Source organism: Myotis brandtii, unplaced genomic scaffold, assembly GCF_000412655.1.
Source record: "Myotis brandtii unplaced genomic scaffold, ASM41265v1 scaffold2814, whole genome shotgun sequence".
NCBI classification, from domain to species: Eukaryota; Metazoa; Chordata; class Mammalia; order Chiroptera; family Vespertilionidae; genus Myotis; species Myotis brandtii.
In genome coordinates this window covers 20,342-36,766 of record NW_005360738.1, presented here as the reverse complement: position 1 = coordinate 36,766, position 16,425 = coordinate 20,342, and the positions used below count along the sequence as shown (strand labels likewise).

Sequence of the window (16,425 nt, the reverse complement as noted above, 5' to 3'; positions counted from 1 at the left end):
GCCCCCCGCCCAGGCCCTCACTGCCCTATTGTCTGTGTCCATGGGCCCAGATGACACAAGATTTTAAATGGTTGTCATTAATTTATTGCCCATAATTCTCTAAAGCGAAATAGCTGATGAAAGTCAGACTTGCAGAGCAAACATAACGCTGCTAACAAGGAATCTGGGTTGTTTCTGGGGCATGCAAACCGGGGAAACCGCCAACCCAAAGTCAGTTTTAGACCAAACACCTGTGGACATACTGAGGATTGCTCTTGAGATGCAATTCTCTGATAAAAACCTTCTACTAGTTCTAGAATGTAAATCAATAGATAAATCAGTAAAAACCAGATTTCTGTCGCTTAAATAACAAGGCAACTTAATAAACTGCCAGATATTTTTTTAATTTTTAAATGGTTATCCGTTTGCTTAAAGCTTTTTTGTTTGTTTATATTGACGAAAGAAATTCCAAGCCTAAAGAATGTTTTAAAGAGTTTATTTGAGCCAAAGCTGAGGGCTGGACCCGGTAGCAAAATCTCAAAGGATTGAGAAAATGCTCTAGCTAGTAGCAGTTTTGCCATTCGGTTTATACATTAGAATCAGAGGAGAAAACCTAAGGAAGGTACATAAAATCCACTGGTGGCAGATTACGGGGTGGGTGGGAAGAGATTAACCAAAGACCTTGTATGCATATATGCACAACCCATGGACACAGACAATGGGGCGGCGAAGGCCCAGGGTGGGGGAGGGGCGGGATAGACACGGTCAATGGGGGCAAAGGGGAACATATATAATACGTTCAACAATAAAGATTTAATTTTTAAAAAAGAAGGTGATCATCTATTTGTGATTTATTCCCTCAAGATGTCTAATTAGAGAAAATACATGCAGACATAATGAGGATTCCTCATTGTTATCTTGTTCCCCCACATGCCTCTGTAAATGGTGCCTGTGAAATGTTAACTATCCGGTGCCCACAAACACAATTTGAGCTTTAATTGCCCCCTTGCACTCAGAAATATGACAGTTTTTGGTTGTAGGGACCCCAAATGGTGAGTATAAATTTCACCAGTGTGCTCTTACTTGTTCTCAGAAATGAGACTGACTCCACACCAAATGTTATAGATGGCTTATTAATTCTTTGCATGCCAACAACCAGACTCCATGATTGACCCGTGTTAACAAAGAACAGGCCCTAAATGGAGCCTCTTGTGCTGAGCCCCATCAAGGCTTAATACCCAGGAGAAGTATTTCATACCAATCAGTCTGGAGTTTCCTGGTCAGCACTAGTGAGGTCACCTGCCTGAAAAGACCCCCTGCCTTCCCCTAAGGCAGCGGTTCTCAGCCTGTGGGTCGCGACCTCTTTGGGCGTCGCCTAAGACCATCGGAAAACACATATATAATTACATATTGTTTTTGTGATTAATCACTATGCTTTAATTATGTTCAATTTGTAACAATGATGAAATTGGGGGTCACCACAGCATGGGGAACTGTATTAAAGGGTCGCGGCATTAGGAAGGTTGAGAACCACTGCCCTAAGGCACGGTGACATGGCTTGATATAACCCACTCTTTTAATTTCCTTGTCCCACCCTCATTCTGCCTATAAAGCAGGAGTGGGCAAACTTTTTGACTCGAGGGCCACAATGGGTTCTTAAACTGAACCGGAGGGCCAGAACAAAAGCATGGATGGGTTTGTGTGAGGAACTGTATTAAAGGGTCGCGGCATTAGGAAGGTTGAGAACCACTGCCCTAAGGCACGGTGACATGGCTTGATATAACCCACTCTTTTAATTTCCTTGTCCCACCTCATTCTGCCTATAAAGCCTTCCATTTTGTACAACTCGAAGCACCTTTCTATGTACTGGATGGGATGCTGCCCTGATTCAATAAAGCCAGTGAAATCTTTAAATTTACTGGGTTGAATTTTCATTTTTTAGTAGCTAACAATGTTGGTTGTCACAGGTTGAGACCCAAGATTGAACTTCCAAGACAAAACTTTACATGATTATTGCTCAGTTCATATTCCAGTTTTACCAATCATCCATCAGCTAACCCATTACTTTCTTGTTTTCATTTTTTAATAAAATTAAATATACTGGGGTGACATTGGTTAATACATTATATGTTTCAGGTGTGCAATTCTGTAATATATCACGTGTACACCGCATTGTGTGCTCACCACTGAGTCTAGTCTCCTTCCGTCACCATATATTTGGCCTCCTTGCCCTCTTTATCTACCCCCAACCCCTTCCCCTCTGGCAACCACCATTCTGTTGTCTTTGTCTAGGAGTTTGTTTTGTTTGTCCATGTGTTGCTTTATATGCCACATATGAGTGACATCATTTGGTCCTTGTCCTTTTCTGTCTGACTTATTTTGCTTAGCTTGATAATCTCAATGATTAATGTTTCTCTTTTGCATTGTTGTTTCTCTTCCTCCCTCTCCCTTCCTCTTTCTCTAAAATTAAAAAATACACACCCATGTTGTCACAAAAGGCAGTATTTTATCCTCTCTTATGCCTGGGTAGTATTGCATTGTATATATGCACCACATCTTCTTTATCCAACCACCCATCGAAGGATACTTCAGTTTCTATGTCTTGGCCACCATGAATAATGCTGCAATGAACATAGGGGCATATCTATCTTTACAAATAAATGTTTTTAATTTTTTTATGTGGATACCCAGAAGAGGGGTATGAGTTCTTTATATCTTTTGGATAATTGCCTATCATCTGAGGAACTGTTTGCAAATATCTTCTCCCGTTTAGTTGTTTGCCTTTATGCTTTTTGATGGTTCCTTTTTCTGTGCAGAAGTGGTTTAGTTTGAGGTACTCCCATTCATTTATTTTTGCTGTTACTTTCCTTGCTTTTGAAACCCATCGCTTTCTATCAACTACAGAAAACTTATTCATTTTTCTCTTCATGCCAATCCCTCATACGGTGATGCAATTATCTGTCAAGAGACCTTCTACAATTGAAATAACAATTCAATACAGGGCCAATCAGCTATATAAATGCCTCCATGCCTCTGTAACTTTTTTAATGGTATGTACACTATTGAAAATACAAAACCAAATACGAAGGCCCCGCTGGGATTCGAACCCAGGATCTCCTGTTTACTAGACAGGCGCTTTGACCAGCTAAGCCACAGGGCCCCCTTTTAGGTAAATGTTCAGTTATATCATATTTGTAACTTTTTCTGTGAAATGTAACAATTTGCCAGACCTACCTGATTTTATGACAGAGATTTTATGACTGTCAGTATTTCTGAATTCGTTCTAAAGCAGAAACATCAACATTTTTTTAAAAATGCATTCTGTACTGCAATGTTTTTTAAAAATGATTTTAAATGGAAATGAAATTCCTATTCCGTGGAGACTGTCGCCATCTAGAGGAAATACCGGAGATTGCAGCACATTTTAAATTTGTGTCTTTGTTAATGACGGAGCCACTCCCGCATCTCAGGGACTTTTCTAGGCACTGGAGCCGGAACAGCAAACACAACAGAATCGCCTTCTGCAGAGTCTGTATTCTAGAGGAGGGTCAAGAAAGCAAGAGTAACATTTGGTTTCCAAGCCCCAAACCAGTTCCGCTGTGGTCCGGTGGCCGAGCCACGGCGCCACCTGCGGAGCGAACTAGGGATGGACGCACAGGCCCCGGTCCCAGGGATGGACGCACAGGCCCCGGTCCCAGGGATGGACGCACAGGCCCCGGTCCCAGGGATGGACGCACAGGCCCCGGTCCCAGGGATGGACGCACAGGCCCCGGTCCCAGGGATGGACGCACAGGCCCCAGTCCCAGGGATGGACGCACAGGCCCCGGTCCCAGGGATGGACGCACAGGCCCCGGTCCCAGGGATGGACGCACAGGCCCCGGTCCCAGGGATGGACGCACAGGCCCCGGTCCCAGGGATGGACGCACAGGCCCCGGTCCCAGGGATGGACGCACAGGCCCCGGTCCCAGGGATGGACGCACAGGCCCCGGTCCCAGGGATGGACGCACAGGCCCCGGTCCCAGGGATGGACGCACAGGCCCCGGTCCCAGGGATGGACGCACAGGCCCCGGTCCCAGGGATGGACGCACAGGCCCCAGTCCCAGGGATGGACGCACAGGCCCCGGTCCCAGGGATGGACGCACAGGCCCCGGTCCCAGGGATGGACGCACAGGCCCCGGTCCCAGGGATGGACGCACAGGCCCCGGTCCCAGGGATGGACGCACAGGCCCCGGTCCCAGGGATGGACGCACAGGCCCCGGTCCCAGGGATGGACGCACAGGCCCCGGTCCCAGGGATGGACGCACAGGCCCCGGTCCCAGGGATGGACGCACAGGCCCCGGTCCCAGGGATGGACGCACAGGCCCCGGTCCCAGGGATGGACGCACAGGCCCCAGTCCCAGGGATGGACGCACAGGCCCCGGTCCCAGGGATGGACGCACAGGCCCCGGTCCCAGGGATGGACGCACAGGCCCCGGTCCCAGGGATGGACGCACAGGCCCCGGTCCCAGGGATGGACGCACAGGCCCCGGTCCCAGGGATGGACGCACAGGCCCCGGTCCCAGGGATGGACGCACAGGCCCCGGTCCCAGGGATGGACGCACAGGCCCCGGTCCCAGGGATGGACGCACAGGCCCCGGTCCCAGGGATGGACGCACAGGCCCCGGTCCCAGGGATGGACGCACAGGCCCCAGTCCCAGGGATGGACGCACAGGCCCCGGTCCCAGGGATGGACGCACAGGCCCCGGTCCCAGGGATGGACGCACAGGCCCCGGTCCCAGGGATGGACGCACAGGCCCCGGTCCCAGGGATGGACGCACAGGCCCCGGTCCCAGGGATGGACGCACAGGCCCCGGTCCCAGGGATGGACGCACAGGCCCCGGTCCCAGGGATGGACGCACAGGCCCCGGTCCCAGGGATGGACGCACAGGCCCCGGTCCCAGGGATGGACGCACAGGCCCCGGTCCCAGGGATGGACGCACAGGCCCCAGTCCCAGGGATGGACGCACAGGCCCCGGTCCCAGGGATGGACGCACAGGCCCCGGTCCCAGGGATGGACGCACAGGCCCCGGTCCCAGGGATGGACGCACAGGCCCCGGTCCCAGGGATGGACGCACAGGCCCCGGTCCCAGGGATGGACGCACAGGCCCCGGTCCCAGGGATGGACGCACAGGCCCCGGTCCCAGGGATGGACGCACAGGCCCCGGTCCCAGGGATGGACGCACAGGCCCCGGTCCCAGGGATGGACGCACAGGCCCCGGTCCCAGGGATGGACGCACAGGCCCCAGTCCCAGGGATGGACGCACAGGCCCCGGTCCCAGGGATGGACGCACAGGCCCCGGTCCCAGGGATGGACGCACAGGCCCCGGTCCCAGGGATGGACGCACAGGCCCCGGTCCCAGGGATGGACGCACAGGCCCCGGTCCCAGGGATGGACGCACAGGCCCCGGTCCCAGGGATGGACGCACAGGCCCCGGTCCCAGGGATGGACGCACAGGCCCCGGTCCCAGGGATGGACGCACAGGCCCCGGTCCCAGGGATGGACGCACAGGCCCCGGTCCCAGGGATGGACGCACAGGCCCCAGTCCCAGGGATGGACGCACAGGCCCCGGTCCCAGGGATGGACGCACAGGCCCCGGTCCCAGGGATGGACGCACAGGCCCCGGTCCCAGGGATGGACGCACAGGCCCCGGTCCCAGGGATGGACGCACAGGCCCCGGTCCCAGGGATGGACGCACAGGCCCCGGTCCCAGGGATGGACGCACAGGCCCCGGTCCCAGGGATGGACGCACAGGCCCCGGTCCCAGGGATGGACGCACAGGCCCCGGTCCCAGGGATGGACGCACAGGCCCCGGTCCCAGGGATGGACGCACAGGCCCCAGTCCCAGGGATGGACGCACAGGCCCCGGTCCCAGGGATGGACGCACAGGCCCCGGTCCCAGGGATGGACGCACAGGCCCCGGTCCCAGGGATGGACGCACAGGCCCCGGTCCCAGGGATGGACGCACAGGCCCCGGTCCCAGGGATGGACGCACAGGCCCCGGTCCCAGGGATGGACGCACAGGCCCCGGTCCCAGGGATGGACGCACAGGCCCCGGTCCCAGGGATGGACGCACAGGCCCCGGTCCCAGGGATGGACGCACAGGCCCCGGTCCCAGGGATGGACGCACAGGCCCCAGTCCCAGGGATGGACGCACAGGCCCCGGTCCCAGGGATGGACGCACAGGCCCCGGTCCCAGGGATGGACGCACAGGCCCCGGTCCCAGGGATGGACGCACAGGCCCCGGTCCCAGGGATGGACGCACAGGCCCCGGTCCCAGGGATGGACGCACAGGCCCCGGTCCCAGGGATGGACGCACAGGCCCCGGTCCCAGGGATGGACGCACAGGCCCCGGTCCCAGGGATGGACGCACAGGCCCCGGTCCCAGGGATGGACGCACAGGCCCCGGTCCCAGGGATGGACGCACAGGCCCCAGTCCCAGGGATGGACGCACAGGCCCCGGTCCCAGGGATGGACGCACAGGCCCCGGTCCCAGGGATGGACGCACAGGCCCCGGTCCCAGGGATGGACGCACAGGCCCCGGTCCCAGGGATGGACGCACAGGCCCCGGTCCCAGGGATGGACGCACAGGCCCCGGTCCCAGGGATGGACGCACAGGCCCCGGTCCCAGGGATGGACGCACAGGCCCCGGTCCCAGGGATGGACGCACAGGCCCCGGTCCCAGGGATGGACGCACAGGCCCCGGTCCCAGGGATGGACGCACAGGCCCCGGTCCCAGGGATGGACGCACAGGCCCCGGTCCCAGGGATGGACGCACAGGCCCCGGTCCCAGGGATGGACGCACAGGCCCCGGTCCCAGGGATGGACGCACAGGCCCCGGTCCCAGGGATGGACGCACAGGCCCCGGTCCCAGGGATGGACGCACAGGCCCCGGTCCCAGGGATGGACGCACAGGCCCCGGTCCCAGGGATGGACGCACAGGCCCCGGTCCCAGGGATGGACGCACAGGCCCCGGTCCCAGGGATGGACGCACAGGCCCCGGTCCCAGGGATGGACGCACAGGCCCCGGTCCCAGGGATGGACGCACAGGCCCCGGTCCCAGGGATGGACGCACAGGCCCCGGTCCCAGGGATGGACGCACAGGCCCCGGTCCCAGGGATGGACGCACAGGCCCCGGTCCCAGGGATGGACGCACAGGCCCCGGTCCCAGGGATGGACGCACAGGCCCCGGTCCCAGGGATGGACGCACAGGCCCCGGTCCCAGGGATGGACGCACAGGCCCCGGTCCCAGGGATGGACGCACAGGCCCCGGTCCCAGGGATGGACGCACAGGCCCCGGTCCCAGGGATGGACGCACAGGCCCCGGTCCCAGGGATGGACGCACAGGCCCCGGTCCCAGGGATGGACGCACAGGCCCCGGTCCCGATGCCGCAGGTAACCGCCCCGGCCAGCCCCCTATGCGCTTGTGTGAGGGCCGCGTGGATACACAGGCAGGAGCAGAAGGGTCAGTTCCCGTGTGTTCTCCGCTGTCCACCCGCCGCCGGCTCCGCGTGTCCCTCCAGCCTGCCTGGCTCACGTTGCCCCTCTTCCGACTTCGTAATCGAGGAGGTGGGAGTGAGGAGTCTCATCGTTGCCTTTTAAGGTTTGTGTTCACGTTCTTTAAAGACGTGGAGCGTCTGCTTAGCCATCAGTTGCAGCTTCAGCACATTCACGCTATCGTTTGCCCGCGCTCTTACTGAGGCTGATGTCTTTTTTTTTTTCAAAAGAAATATCCCCTGAAGAATATCATTGAAAACATTTGAGACATCATCCACACAGTTAGTGTTACTTTACAAAATTAGGGCCACAGTAAAAATGGAGGCTGTCTTTTTCATGTTGGTGTGCAGGCGTGTACTGCGGACTATAGTTGTTAGTCTGCTGGGAATTTTAGACCTTGCAATAGTGCCTGCCCTTATGTCCTATCAACTTTGTTGGTGGAGAAACTTAATGGCAGGAACCTAATTTTGTTAATAATTTGTCTCCCCTCCCACTTAGGACTTGTATTTTGTTGTTGTTCTTGTGATCAGAACTTTTAAAAAATATTTTTATTGATTTCAGAGAGGAAGGGAGAGGGAGAGATAGAAACATCAATGAGAGGATCATTGATTGGCCGCCTCCTGCAAACCCCCTACTGGGGATTGAGCCCGAAACCCAGGCATATGCCCTTGACTGGCATCAAACCCGTGACCCTTCAGTCCGCAGGCCTCTGCTCTGTCCACTGAGCCAAGCCGCTAGGGCAGGACTTGTACTTTTGGAGGTTAGGCTTAACAGGTCTTCCTGTTACTAGGTTATACATATTCTCTCAAAAAAATGTATAGGTTTTCTTTTTCACATTCGAGACATGGATCCATCTGGAGACCTAGATGCACATCTGGTTTGTATGTGACATCCTGTCGGAGTTGTGTCTTCCAGGGCCCAAAGCTTTGGTCTGTGAGGGTGTCCAGGGTGTGTGGGTGCTCACGTGGCACCCACACCTTGTTATCTAAGCCTCCTCAGTTTTATGTAATTGCACAGGATGCCTTTTTAAGAAATCTGTTGTTTTCAGGTGCTTCGCATTCAAAATAATCAAAATGCCAGAGGCACATGTATTTTGGGGTGGCATCCTCTATTTAATTCCCTCCCATCTTTCTCTCTCTCTTTTAATATCTTCTTATGGATTTCAGAGAGGAAGGGGGAGGGAGAGAGAAACATCAATGATGAATCATCCTGCACGACCCCTTCTTGGGGATCGGGCCCGCAACCGGGGCACGTGCCCTGACCGAGAATCGACCCTTGAACTCCTGGCTCATAGGCCGACGCTCCATCATTGAGCAACACAGTCGGGCTCCCTCCAGTCTTAATGCACAGATACCTTCCGCACAATTCAGTGAGCGTCCTCAGTCGGTCGGTGCTGACCAGCCGCATGCGGGGCAGCCCGGGAGCGGAGGCTTCTGCTTATGGGGACCACTGGCCCGGAGCCTGGTGTCTGCTGTGGGCTGTGCAGGCCCCACCAGGTAAGAGGCGGCCCCGCGGGGGGCAGCGCCTTGACAGGGGCGTGGCACGTGGCGCGGTGGATGCTCAGAATACATACTCCTGGACATAGAAGCGATCACAGGGTCAAGAATGGCTTTAGATAATTCTTTCTCGTGTGTTTACAATGACTCTATTTGAAGCGATTTCAAACTTACATGCGGGTGAGATGCACGGGAAATGGAATTTAGCTCCAAAAAACCCAAACACCCACCAAATTTGTTTGAGTTAAATAATTATAAACATTTCCTACTGTATTGACTCACAAACACCCTGAGTGTGTGGTTCCGTAGTGCAGCAGCTGGCACGTCTGCTTTACACACAGAAGATTCTGGGTCTGATCCCCGGTGGGACCAGTGACCACAGGACTCCCTCCCCCCCTCGAAGGCAAACGGGGGTCCTTTTGTTTGCGATTTGCCTGTGTGGCTCAGTGATCTAGGAACCAGGAGGGAGAGCACGGTTCCATTCCTAGGTGTGGGCTCGATCCCCAGTGTGGAGATAAAAATATATTTTTTAAAAAAGGGCCAATATAAACATTGCTCCATGTTGATCTTTAATATATATTTTGATTGACTTCAGAGAGTTAGGAAGAGATATAGAAACATCAGTGATGAGAGAGAATCATGGATCAGCGGCCTCCTGCACGCCCCCTACTAGGGATCAACCCCACAAACTGGGCCTGTGCCCTTAACTGTAATCGAACCCGGGACCTTTACAGTCCACAGGCCGACGAGCTATCCACTGAACCAAACCAGCTAGGGCACCATGTTGGTCTTTCTATTCATGTTAATGTACCTGTTTCAGGGATGCGAATGCAGTGCCCAGACTTCCCCCTGAAGGAAAGACTCACCAGCCAAGTGCAGACAGCTCCTTCCCTGTCCTTCCCACATCCAGTGACGGGCAATGTGGGGCGGTAAGGGCTGGTCCAGGGACAGAGCTAATGTGGGGGCACCTCTTAACAGACAATACTGGCTCCAGAGCTCCCCACGTTTATCTGGCCGGTGTCAGTCTGACACTCTCCTCCCTTCACAGATTTGGGGACCTGATAATCATTTTCCACTTCAAACTCCACCTCAGCATCTGCTTCCACACGACCCAACTTGCCTCGTTGCATCACCGTGTTTCTGTGTGTGGAGGGGTCTGTTGTATGTTATCATTTTACTCAACAGGCTTTCTGCAAAGACAAGCAACAAACGGATCTACGTATTGAATTACAAACCATTTCCTCTCAAATCTTTCAGGCTGTAAACCACATGCTAACATTAATACTATTTCTCTGATGTGTTTTTTTTAAAAAGTGGGTTGCATTCCATAGCTAATTTGTATTATCAAATTTATTATGTCAGAAACCAGGATTAATGTTAATTTTTACTTTATTCAATGTTTATTGGTTTCAGAGAGGGAGAGATGGAAGCATCGATGATGAGAATCATGGATTGGCTGCCTCCTGCACGCCCCACACTGGGGACACAACCCGGGCATGTGCCCTGACCAGGAATAGAACTGTGACCTCCTGGTTCATAGGTCAATGCTCTACCACGGAGCCACACCGACCGAGTTAAATACTTGTGCATAATTTACACACCCCACAAAGTCCTATATTTATGGTCCCATTTCACCCCCATGCCCACCTTTGACTTCATAGCCTCATGGACTGTTCCCAAGAAGGGCCAAACACATTTCCTGTTAAGGCCTTTGCATTTTCACCTCTTTGGAGTCCTCTTCCCCTAACATCTGCTGGGCTCATTCCTTTTCTCAGTTTGGTAGGTAGCGCCTTTACCTCCACTTATTCTCTATCTAAATAGCTGCATTAGGCCTATTTGTTTCCCCCACCTGGGTTCGTAGGCAGGCAATTCCTAAGGTTGCATTCCTTGCTGTATCCTCACCTGCTGGAATTCAGGGCATGAACACAGCTGCCCCAAAGAAACAGGGCCAGGAATTCACCCACGTGGGTTTCAGGAACGCCCGCATGTTTTAAATCAACAAATCAAACTCTAACTTCCATTGGAGTTAAAAGCTAAAATGGAAACTCCTGCCGAGAGAATAGGACAAGTCACCCGTTCCAGCTTTTTCTGAAAGTGTAAGTGGCTCTGAAAAGAGCCTTTGTTGTCCAGGTTCCTAACCTGCTTTCTCCTTACTTGGCCTTGTGGTGGCTCTCGGTCTTCTTGGGCAGCAGCACGGCCTGGATGTTGGGCAGCACGCCGCCCTGCGCGATGGTCACCTTGCCCAGCAGCTTGTTGAGCTCCTCGTCGTTGCGGATGGCCAGCTGCAGGTGGCGCGGGATGATGCGCGTCTTCTTGTTGTCGCGGGCCGCGTTGCCCGCCAGCTCCAGGATCTCGGCCGTCAGGTACTCCAGCACGGCCGCCAGGTACACGGGCGCGCCCGCCCCGACGCGCTCGGCGTAGTTGCCCTTGCGGAGCAGCCGGTGCACGCGGCCCACGGGGAACTGCAGTCCGGCCCGCGAGGAGCGAGACTTAGCCTTGGCGCGCGCCTTGCCGCCCTGCTTTCCGCGTCCGGACATTAGGAAATTAAAAATAAGTCTTTGCAAAAAGGAAAAATGGACACTCGCCCGAGCAGACCAGTTCTGGGAATAGGGGGAACATGGCCGTTTTTATAGGCAGGTCCTGGGAGCAAATCGGAGTGTCTGATTAGCTAGGAACAGACTCAGGCACATAACCAATAGGAGAGTCTCATTTCCATACCTCATTTGCATAGGCCGGCCCAAGGATGACAGCCTTGGCGTTTGTCTGCCAATGAACTAAGAGGCTCTCTGCATCCCTCATTAGCATAAAGTCTCTATAAGTAGCAGAGATTCGGCTCCAGCCGCATTTTCCTCACAGTCTCCTGAGATCTCAAAATGCCGGAACCAGCGAAGTCCGCGCCCGCCCCGAAGAAGGGCTCCAAGAAGGCGGTGACCAAGGCGCAGAAGAAGGACGGCAAGAAGCGCAAGCGCAGCCGCAAGGAGAGCTACTCGGTGTACGTGTACAAGGTGCTCAAGCAGGTGCACCCCGACACCGGCATCTCGTCCAAGGCCATGGGCATCATGAACTCGTTCGTCAACGACATCTTCGAGCGCATCGCGGGCGAGGCGTCGCGCCTGGCGCATTACAACAAGCGCTCGACCATCACGTCCCGCGAGATCCAGACGGCCGTGCGCCTGCTGCTGCCCGGCGAGCTGGCCAAGCACGCCGTGTCCGAGGGCACCAAGGCCGTCACCAAGTACACCAGCTCCAAGTGAGGCCCGAGCGAGCGGCCTGACTCCTAACCCAAAGGCTCTTTTCAGAGCCACTCAGTTGTCAGTGTTAGAGCTGTGAACACATTCTTCAAGTCTGGGGGGAAGTACAGGCGGAGTACACAGATGTTTACTAAGTACTTTAAGGTTCCCGGACGTGAAACAGTGCTATGTGCTGCTTAGGGGTATGTGCAACTAAACTTAGAAAACACAGCCTGGCAGCGGACGAACACCATAGTAAGGACCCTGGTGAATTCCAAGGCAGGGAGAGCTTGGGACTCTTGTTGAGACACAAGTGTTTAACTACTTTTGGATTAGTTTTGGCGGTAACATCGAACTAAGTGGTGTTTCACTGACATCTTTCCTTTGCCTGATACATATTCTAGTATTTGTACTAGTAATGGAGGCAAATGTAGGGAAAGTGGTTATTTTATCAAGAGTAAAGCCTGCCCCAAATGTGGTGTGGATTGTGAACATATAAAGGGACCTACTTTAAAATAAGACGGAGGGTCCCCACAGACGTGCAAGAGGGGAGCTATGGGCAGCAGGGCTCATCCAGGCGAACCCCTGAATCTATCTTCCTGGCCCCGTCCTCTGACTTTCCAGGGAGCTGAAGCCAGCCCCAGTGGCTCATTTCTTTCCTGTAATAGTTTCAGAGCCACAGCTGTGCTTTCACTGGCCCCAGCTGAACAAATGTGCCCTCAAAAAACAAACAAAAACACCCAAAATTAAAATGGAGCGGGAGCTACTTATACCTCAAACCTTGAAGGGTTAAAACGGCAAAATTACATTTGGACCTAACCTAGGACAACATTGTATCCCAAAGAACTGTTCGAAAGGAAAAGAAAGCAAACATTGTTAAGTACTTAGCTGATGGGTGACAGACTGAAAAGAAAAACATGTTTAGACCTCGCGTCACTGTTAACTTTTCTGTGGCGATAGCGACGCCTTCCTGCGGTGGGTGTCACTGCTCCCCTTCCCTTGCCCCTCAATTCCTAGTGTTTGTCTCCTTATCCGGACTCTCTGGGCTCCTGCCTTATTGGTCTCAAGTAAATGTTTGCTGCCTCTCACTTTGAAAGGCCCTTTTGTCTTTAAGTTAAATGTTGAGAAAGAGAAAGACACAGGTTTTCCAAGACCCACCGTAGAGCTCTGGGCATCCCCTTGTGAAACAAAACACCGGGAAACCAGCAACGCATTCCTCTGTTCAGGCCCCAACCCGAGGCATTAATACATTTAAGGAAGATTAGCGATGGGCAGGGCCGCCTAGGCCCCAGGCCTGACTCGGGGTTAATCCGGCCCCAGGCAGTTCCAACCTGGGGGAGGTGGGGGAGGGAAGAGAGGCCCGGGGAGACTCCGAGGCCCCACCCTCAGGTCCGAAACTCGAGCCCGGGCACGGAATACCGTCCCGCCCACGGTTCCAGCGGGCACTGCACTGAAGTTACGTTGGCCAATCGTCACTTCCTTTTCTCCAGGAACATTGGCCTGAAAAGGGCCTCGGTTTCGCTACACAAAGCGAGTGTGTGAGTTCAATCCGAAGACATGTTTCAAAAGCTTTTTGTAACCATGTTGTGGTGTTTAAATGGCCCGTTACAAACCGAAAAGGCGCAGAAACCCGTCCCATGACGCACAGCAGGTGGTTAAGAGGGAGATGAAGTGGGAGGCGACTCCTCCTTCAAATGCAAACTGAGGCCCAAGGTACAGGAAGTGAAGACTCAGTTAGAACCCTGGCCCCGAGCTAACAGCGACGCCACTGCTCAGCCTGCGGGTAGGGAGGGGCTGAGCCGAGACTGCACATCCTTGAGGCAGTTCCACGTGGACGCACTAGAGGCCGGGAGATGGATGGGCTCCACCTGCCCGTCCCTCCTGTGACGCCCGAGACCAGGTGGGGAGTGACAGCCAGCATCCTGGGGACAAGTCCCGTGTCAATGTATCTGAGTCTCCGTGGGCGTCAGCTGGAATCTCTGCAGAACTTGCCCCGACACCCCGCCAGGTGGGACTGTCATGGGTTCACTCAGTGAGACAGACCACCGACTCAGAATTTAAATTTAAGAGCCTTTATTAAGCTGGCCAGCTGATCACAGTTACAGCACCCTGTCGGAGCAGCGGCTGAACTGCAGCGCAGACTACAGGAGTTACATTTTATTATTAAATTTTGTGGAGGCCCAGACAAAATGTCTTTCAAATTCTGGGCCCCCAATATGGAGGAAACTCTATCTATACTTTTCCCAGTCCTTTGTCTCCCAAATTTGGAATGAGGCTTCCGGGCCTTCTGAAAACGAAGGCCTGCGTGCTGGGAAGGGGCCATGAGATCACATCTCAAGGCCTGGCCTGAAGTCAGTACCTTCCTATCTCTGTGTTTTAGGAACAGACAGCACAGCATGACCCGTCTGGCCAAAGCATCAGAAATGCAGCCCAGCACAAGACTCATGGGTTTTTTGGCGGAGCCTGTGGCTGAGCGCTTTCCCGGGCCCCTGGGTAGGAGTTTCCACCACGAACCTCTAGGCCCCGGCGCTGGAACCGCGGGGACCCCGAGAGCGAACCTGTCACTCCTGCCTCATTTCCCCGTAAAGCGGGCAGCGCGCAGCGCGCAGCTCTTCCGAGAGGGGGTGGGCGGCCCTGAAAAGAGCCACAGCTCTTTCAAAGGAACGGATGGGTGGCCCTAAAAAGGGCCGTTGGTTTTGCTGAAGAAGCCAGTAGGTGGGTGGCTCAGCCGCCGAAGCCGTAGAGGGTGCGGCCCTGGCGCTTGAGCGCGTAGACCACGTCCATGGCCGTGACCGTCTTGCGCTTGGCGTGCTCCGTGTAGGTGACGGCGTCGCGGATCACGTTCTCCAGGAAGACCTTGAGCACCCCGCGCGTCTCCTCGTAGATGAGCCCGGAGATGCGCTTGACGCCGCCGCGCCGCGCCAGGCGCCGGATGGCGGGCTTGGTGATGCCCTGGATGTTGTCGCGCAGCACCTTGCGGTGGCGCTTGGCGCCGCCCTTGCCCAGGCCCTTCCCGCCTTTGCCGCGTCCAGACATGGTCAGAGGATCGGAGACCAGCAATGCGCCCGCGGCGTCAGCAGCGCCCTCTTATAGGGCCGCGTGCGGACCGGAGTGAAACCCGAGAGCTGGGCGGGGCCTAAGAGCTAAAACCCGCGGCTCTAACCTCCCTTCTCCCCCCACCCCGCCCCGCCCTAAGGCAATTCTTTTGAACACCCAACAGCGGCCAGCTTTTCTCCTTGCTTTCTCATCCCTGGGGCCTCCTGCTCCATCCAAACTAAACAACAAAACCTTAACCTTGTAGAGCAGCGACTTCTAACCTGTTCCCCTCATGGTACGTGCAAGCGAAGGTCACATCGCTGTTGTAGAAGATGCTTTAGAGAGCGGTGGGAACGTATTTCTGCATATACGCGTGCGTTTCCTTTCTCTAGGTTTGCACAAGGCTAGGCCATTTTGGAACGTTTCTCTCCTAATTTCCAGGAGAGCTACACCCCACAGAACATGATGGTAACAAAGTAGAGAATTCTAGGGTCTTGCAGATTGTTTAATTCTCTTCCACCAAAGGTACCAATTTTCATTTTCAACAGCAGAGCCTATGATCTCTTACTACTAATGGGTAGAATCACTTAAAGAATTCCAACGATCCAGGTATAGACATTAAACTTTGAAAAAACAACCAGCTGGTCAATCAGTACAGCACATCAAATATGTCCCCACTGATTTGAAGAACTGAATTTATCATCTATTGAATATTCACTTAAAATTAATTCTTCAGTTTTTATTGTAATGATGGAATGTTACAGTTGTTTCTCCTGTTGAAAAATATTTTAGTATTTGGCAGTGAATTCCCACCCCAGTTATTTTTCAAAATAATTTCTGTTATCACCACTCCTTTTACTTAAAATTACAAATGATTTTGTCTGCTTGCAACAAAGAAATTCTCTAAGTAGTCTGGTCAAAACGGTGCTAAAGCTATGCATTTTTAGGGTAAATTTATCTTTGAAATGCTGTGTCCTCCTAACCTGAAAAATACTACTACCAATCCACATATGTACCTCAGTAGAGTTTTCTAGAATATATATATATTGCGCCTGCCCCCTGGCCGGGGCTGAGGGGAGACTTACCGGGTTGGTTTTGATCTGATAAATGCAGGTACTATATATATATAGTTAATATATATAATATATAT

The 16,425-nt window shown here is 54.0% G+C and overlaps 3 protein-coding genes and 1 non-coding gene across 4 annotated transcripts; 1 reads left to right on the top strand and 3 right to left on the bottom strand.

Annotated features, from left to right (window-relative positions):
* Positions 1-3,065: 3,065 nt before the first annotated feature.
* Positions 3,066-3,139, bottom strand: TRNAT-AGU. The gene has a single exon. It is a non-coding gene; the product is annotated as a tRNA-Thr (tRNA).
* An 8,009-nt stretch (positions 3,140-11,148) lies between these two features.
* On the bottom strand, positions 11,149-11,594 carry LOC102244727 (histone H2A type 1). The gene has a single exon (XM_014541919.1). It carries the CDS (start codon positions 11,544-11,546, stop codon positions 11,160-11,162), a length of 387 nt encoding a protein of 128 aa, XP_014397405.1. The 5' UTR covers positions 11,547-11,594; the 3' UTR covers positions 11,149-11,159.
* Positions 11,595-11,853: 259 nt separating this feature from the next.
* LOC102244425 (histone H2B type 1) lies at positions 11,854-13,327 on the top strand. Its single transcript, XM_014541920.1, has one exon. The coding sequence runs from the start codon at positions 11,883-11,885 to the stop codon at positions 12,261-12,263; it is 381 nt and encodes a 126-aa protein (XP_014397406.1). The 5' UTR covers positions 11,854-11,882; the 3' UTR covers positions 12,264-13,327.
* Positions 13,328-14,881: 1,554 nt separating this feature from the next.
* On the bottom strand, positions 14,882-15,290 carry LOC106723569 (histone H4). Its single transcript, XM_014541925.1, has one exon. The coding sequence runs from the start codon at positions 15,273-15,275 to the stop codon at positions 14,964-14,966; it is 312 nt and encodes a 103-aa protein (XP_014397411.1). The 5' UTR covers positions 15,276-15,290; the 3' UTR covers positions 14,882-14,963.
* Positions 15,291-16,425: the final 1,135 nt, after the last annotated feature.

Excerpts from the sequence above, each read along its gene's own strand:
- LOC102244727 (XM_014541919.1), bottom strand. The coding sequence starts at position 11,546 with ATGTCCGGACGCGGAAAGCAGGGCGGCAAGGCGCGCGCCAAGGCTAAG.
- LOC102244425 (XM_014541920.1), top strand. The coding sequence starts at position 11,883 with ATGCCGGAACCAGCGAAGTCCGCGCCCGCCCCGAAGAAGGGCTCCAAG.
- LOC106723569 (XM_014541925.1), bottom strand. The coding sequence starts at position 15,275 with ATGTCTGGACGCGGCAAAGGCGGGAAGGGCCTGGGCAAGGGCGGCGCC.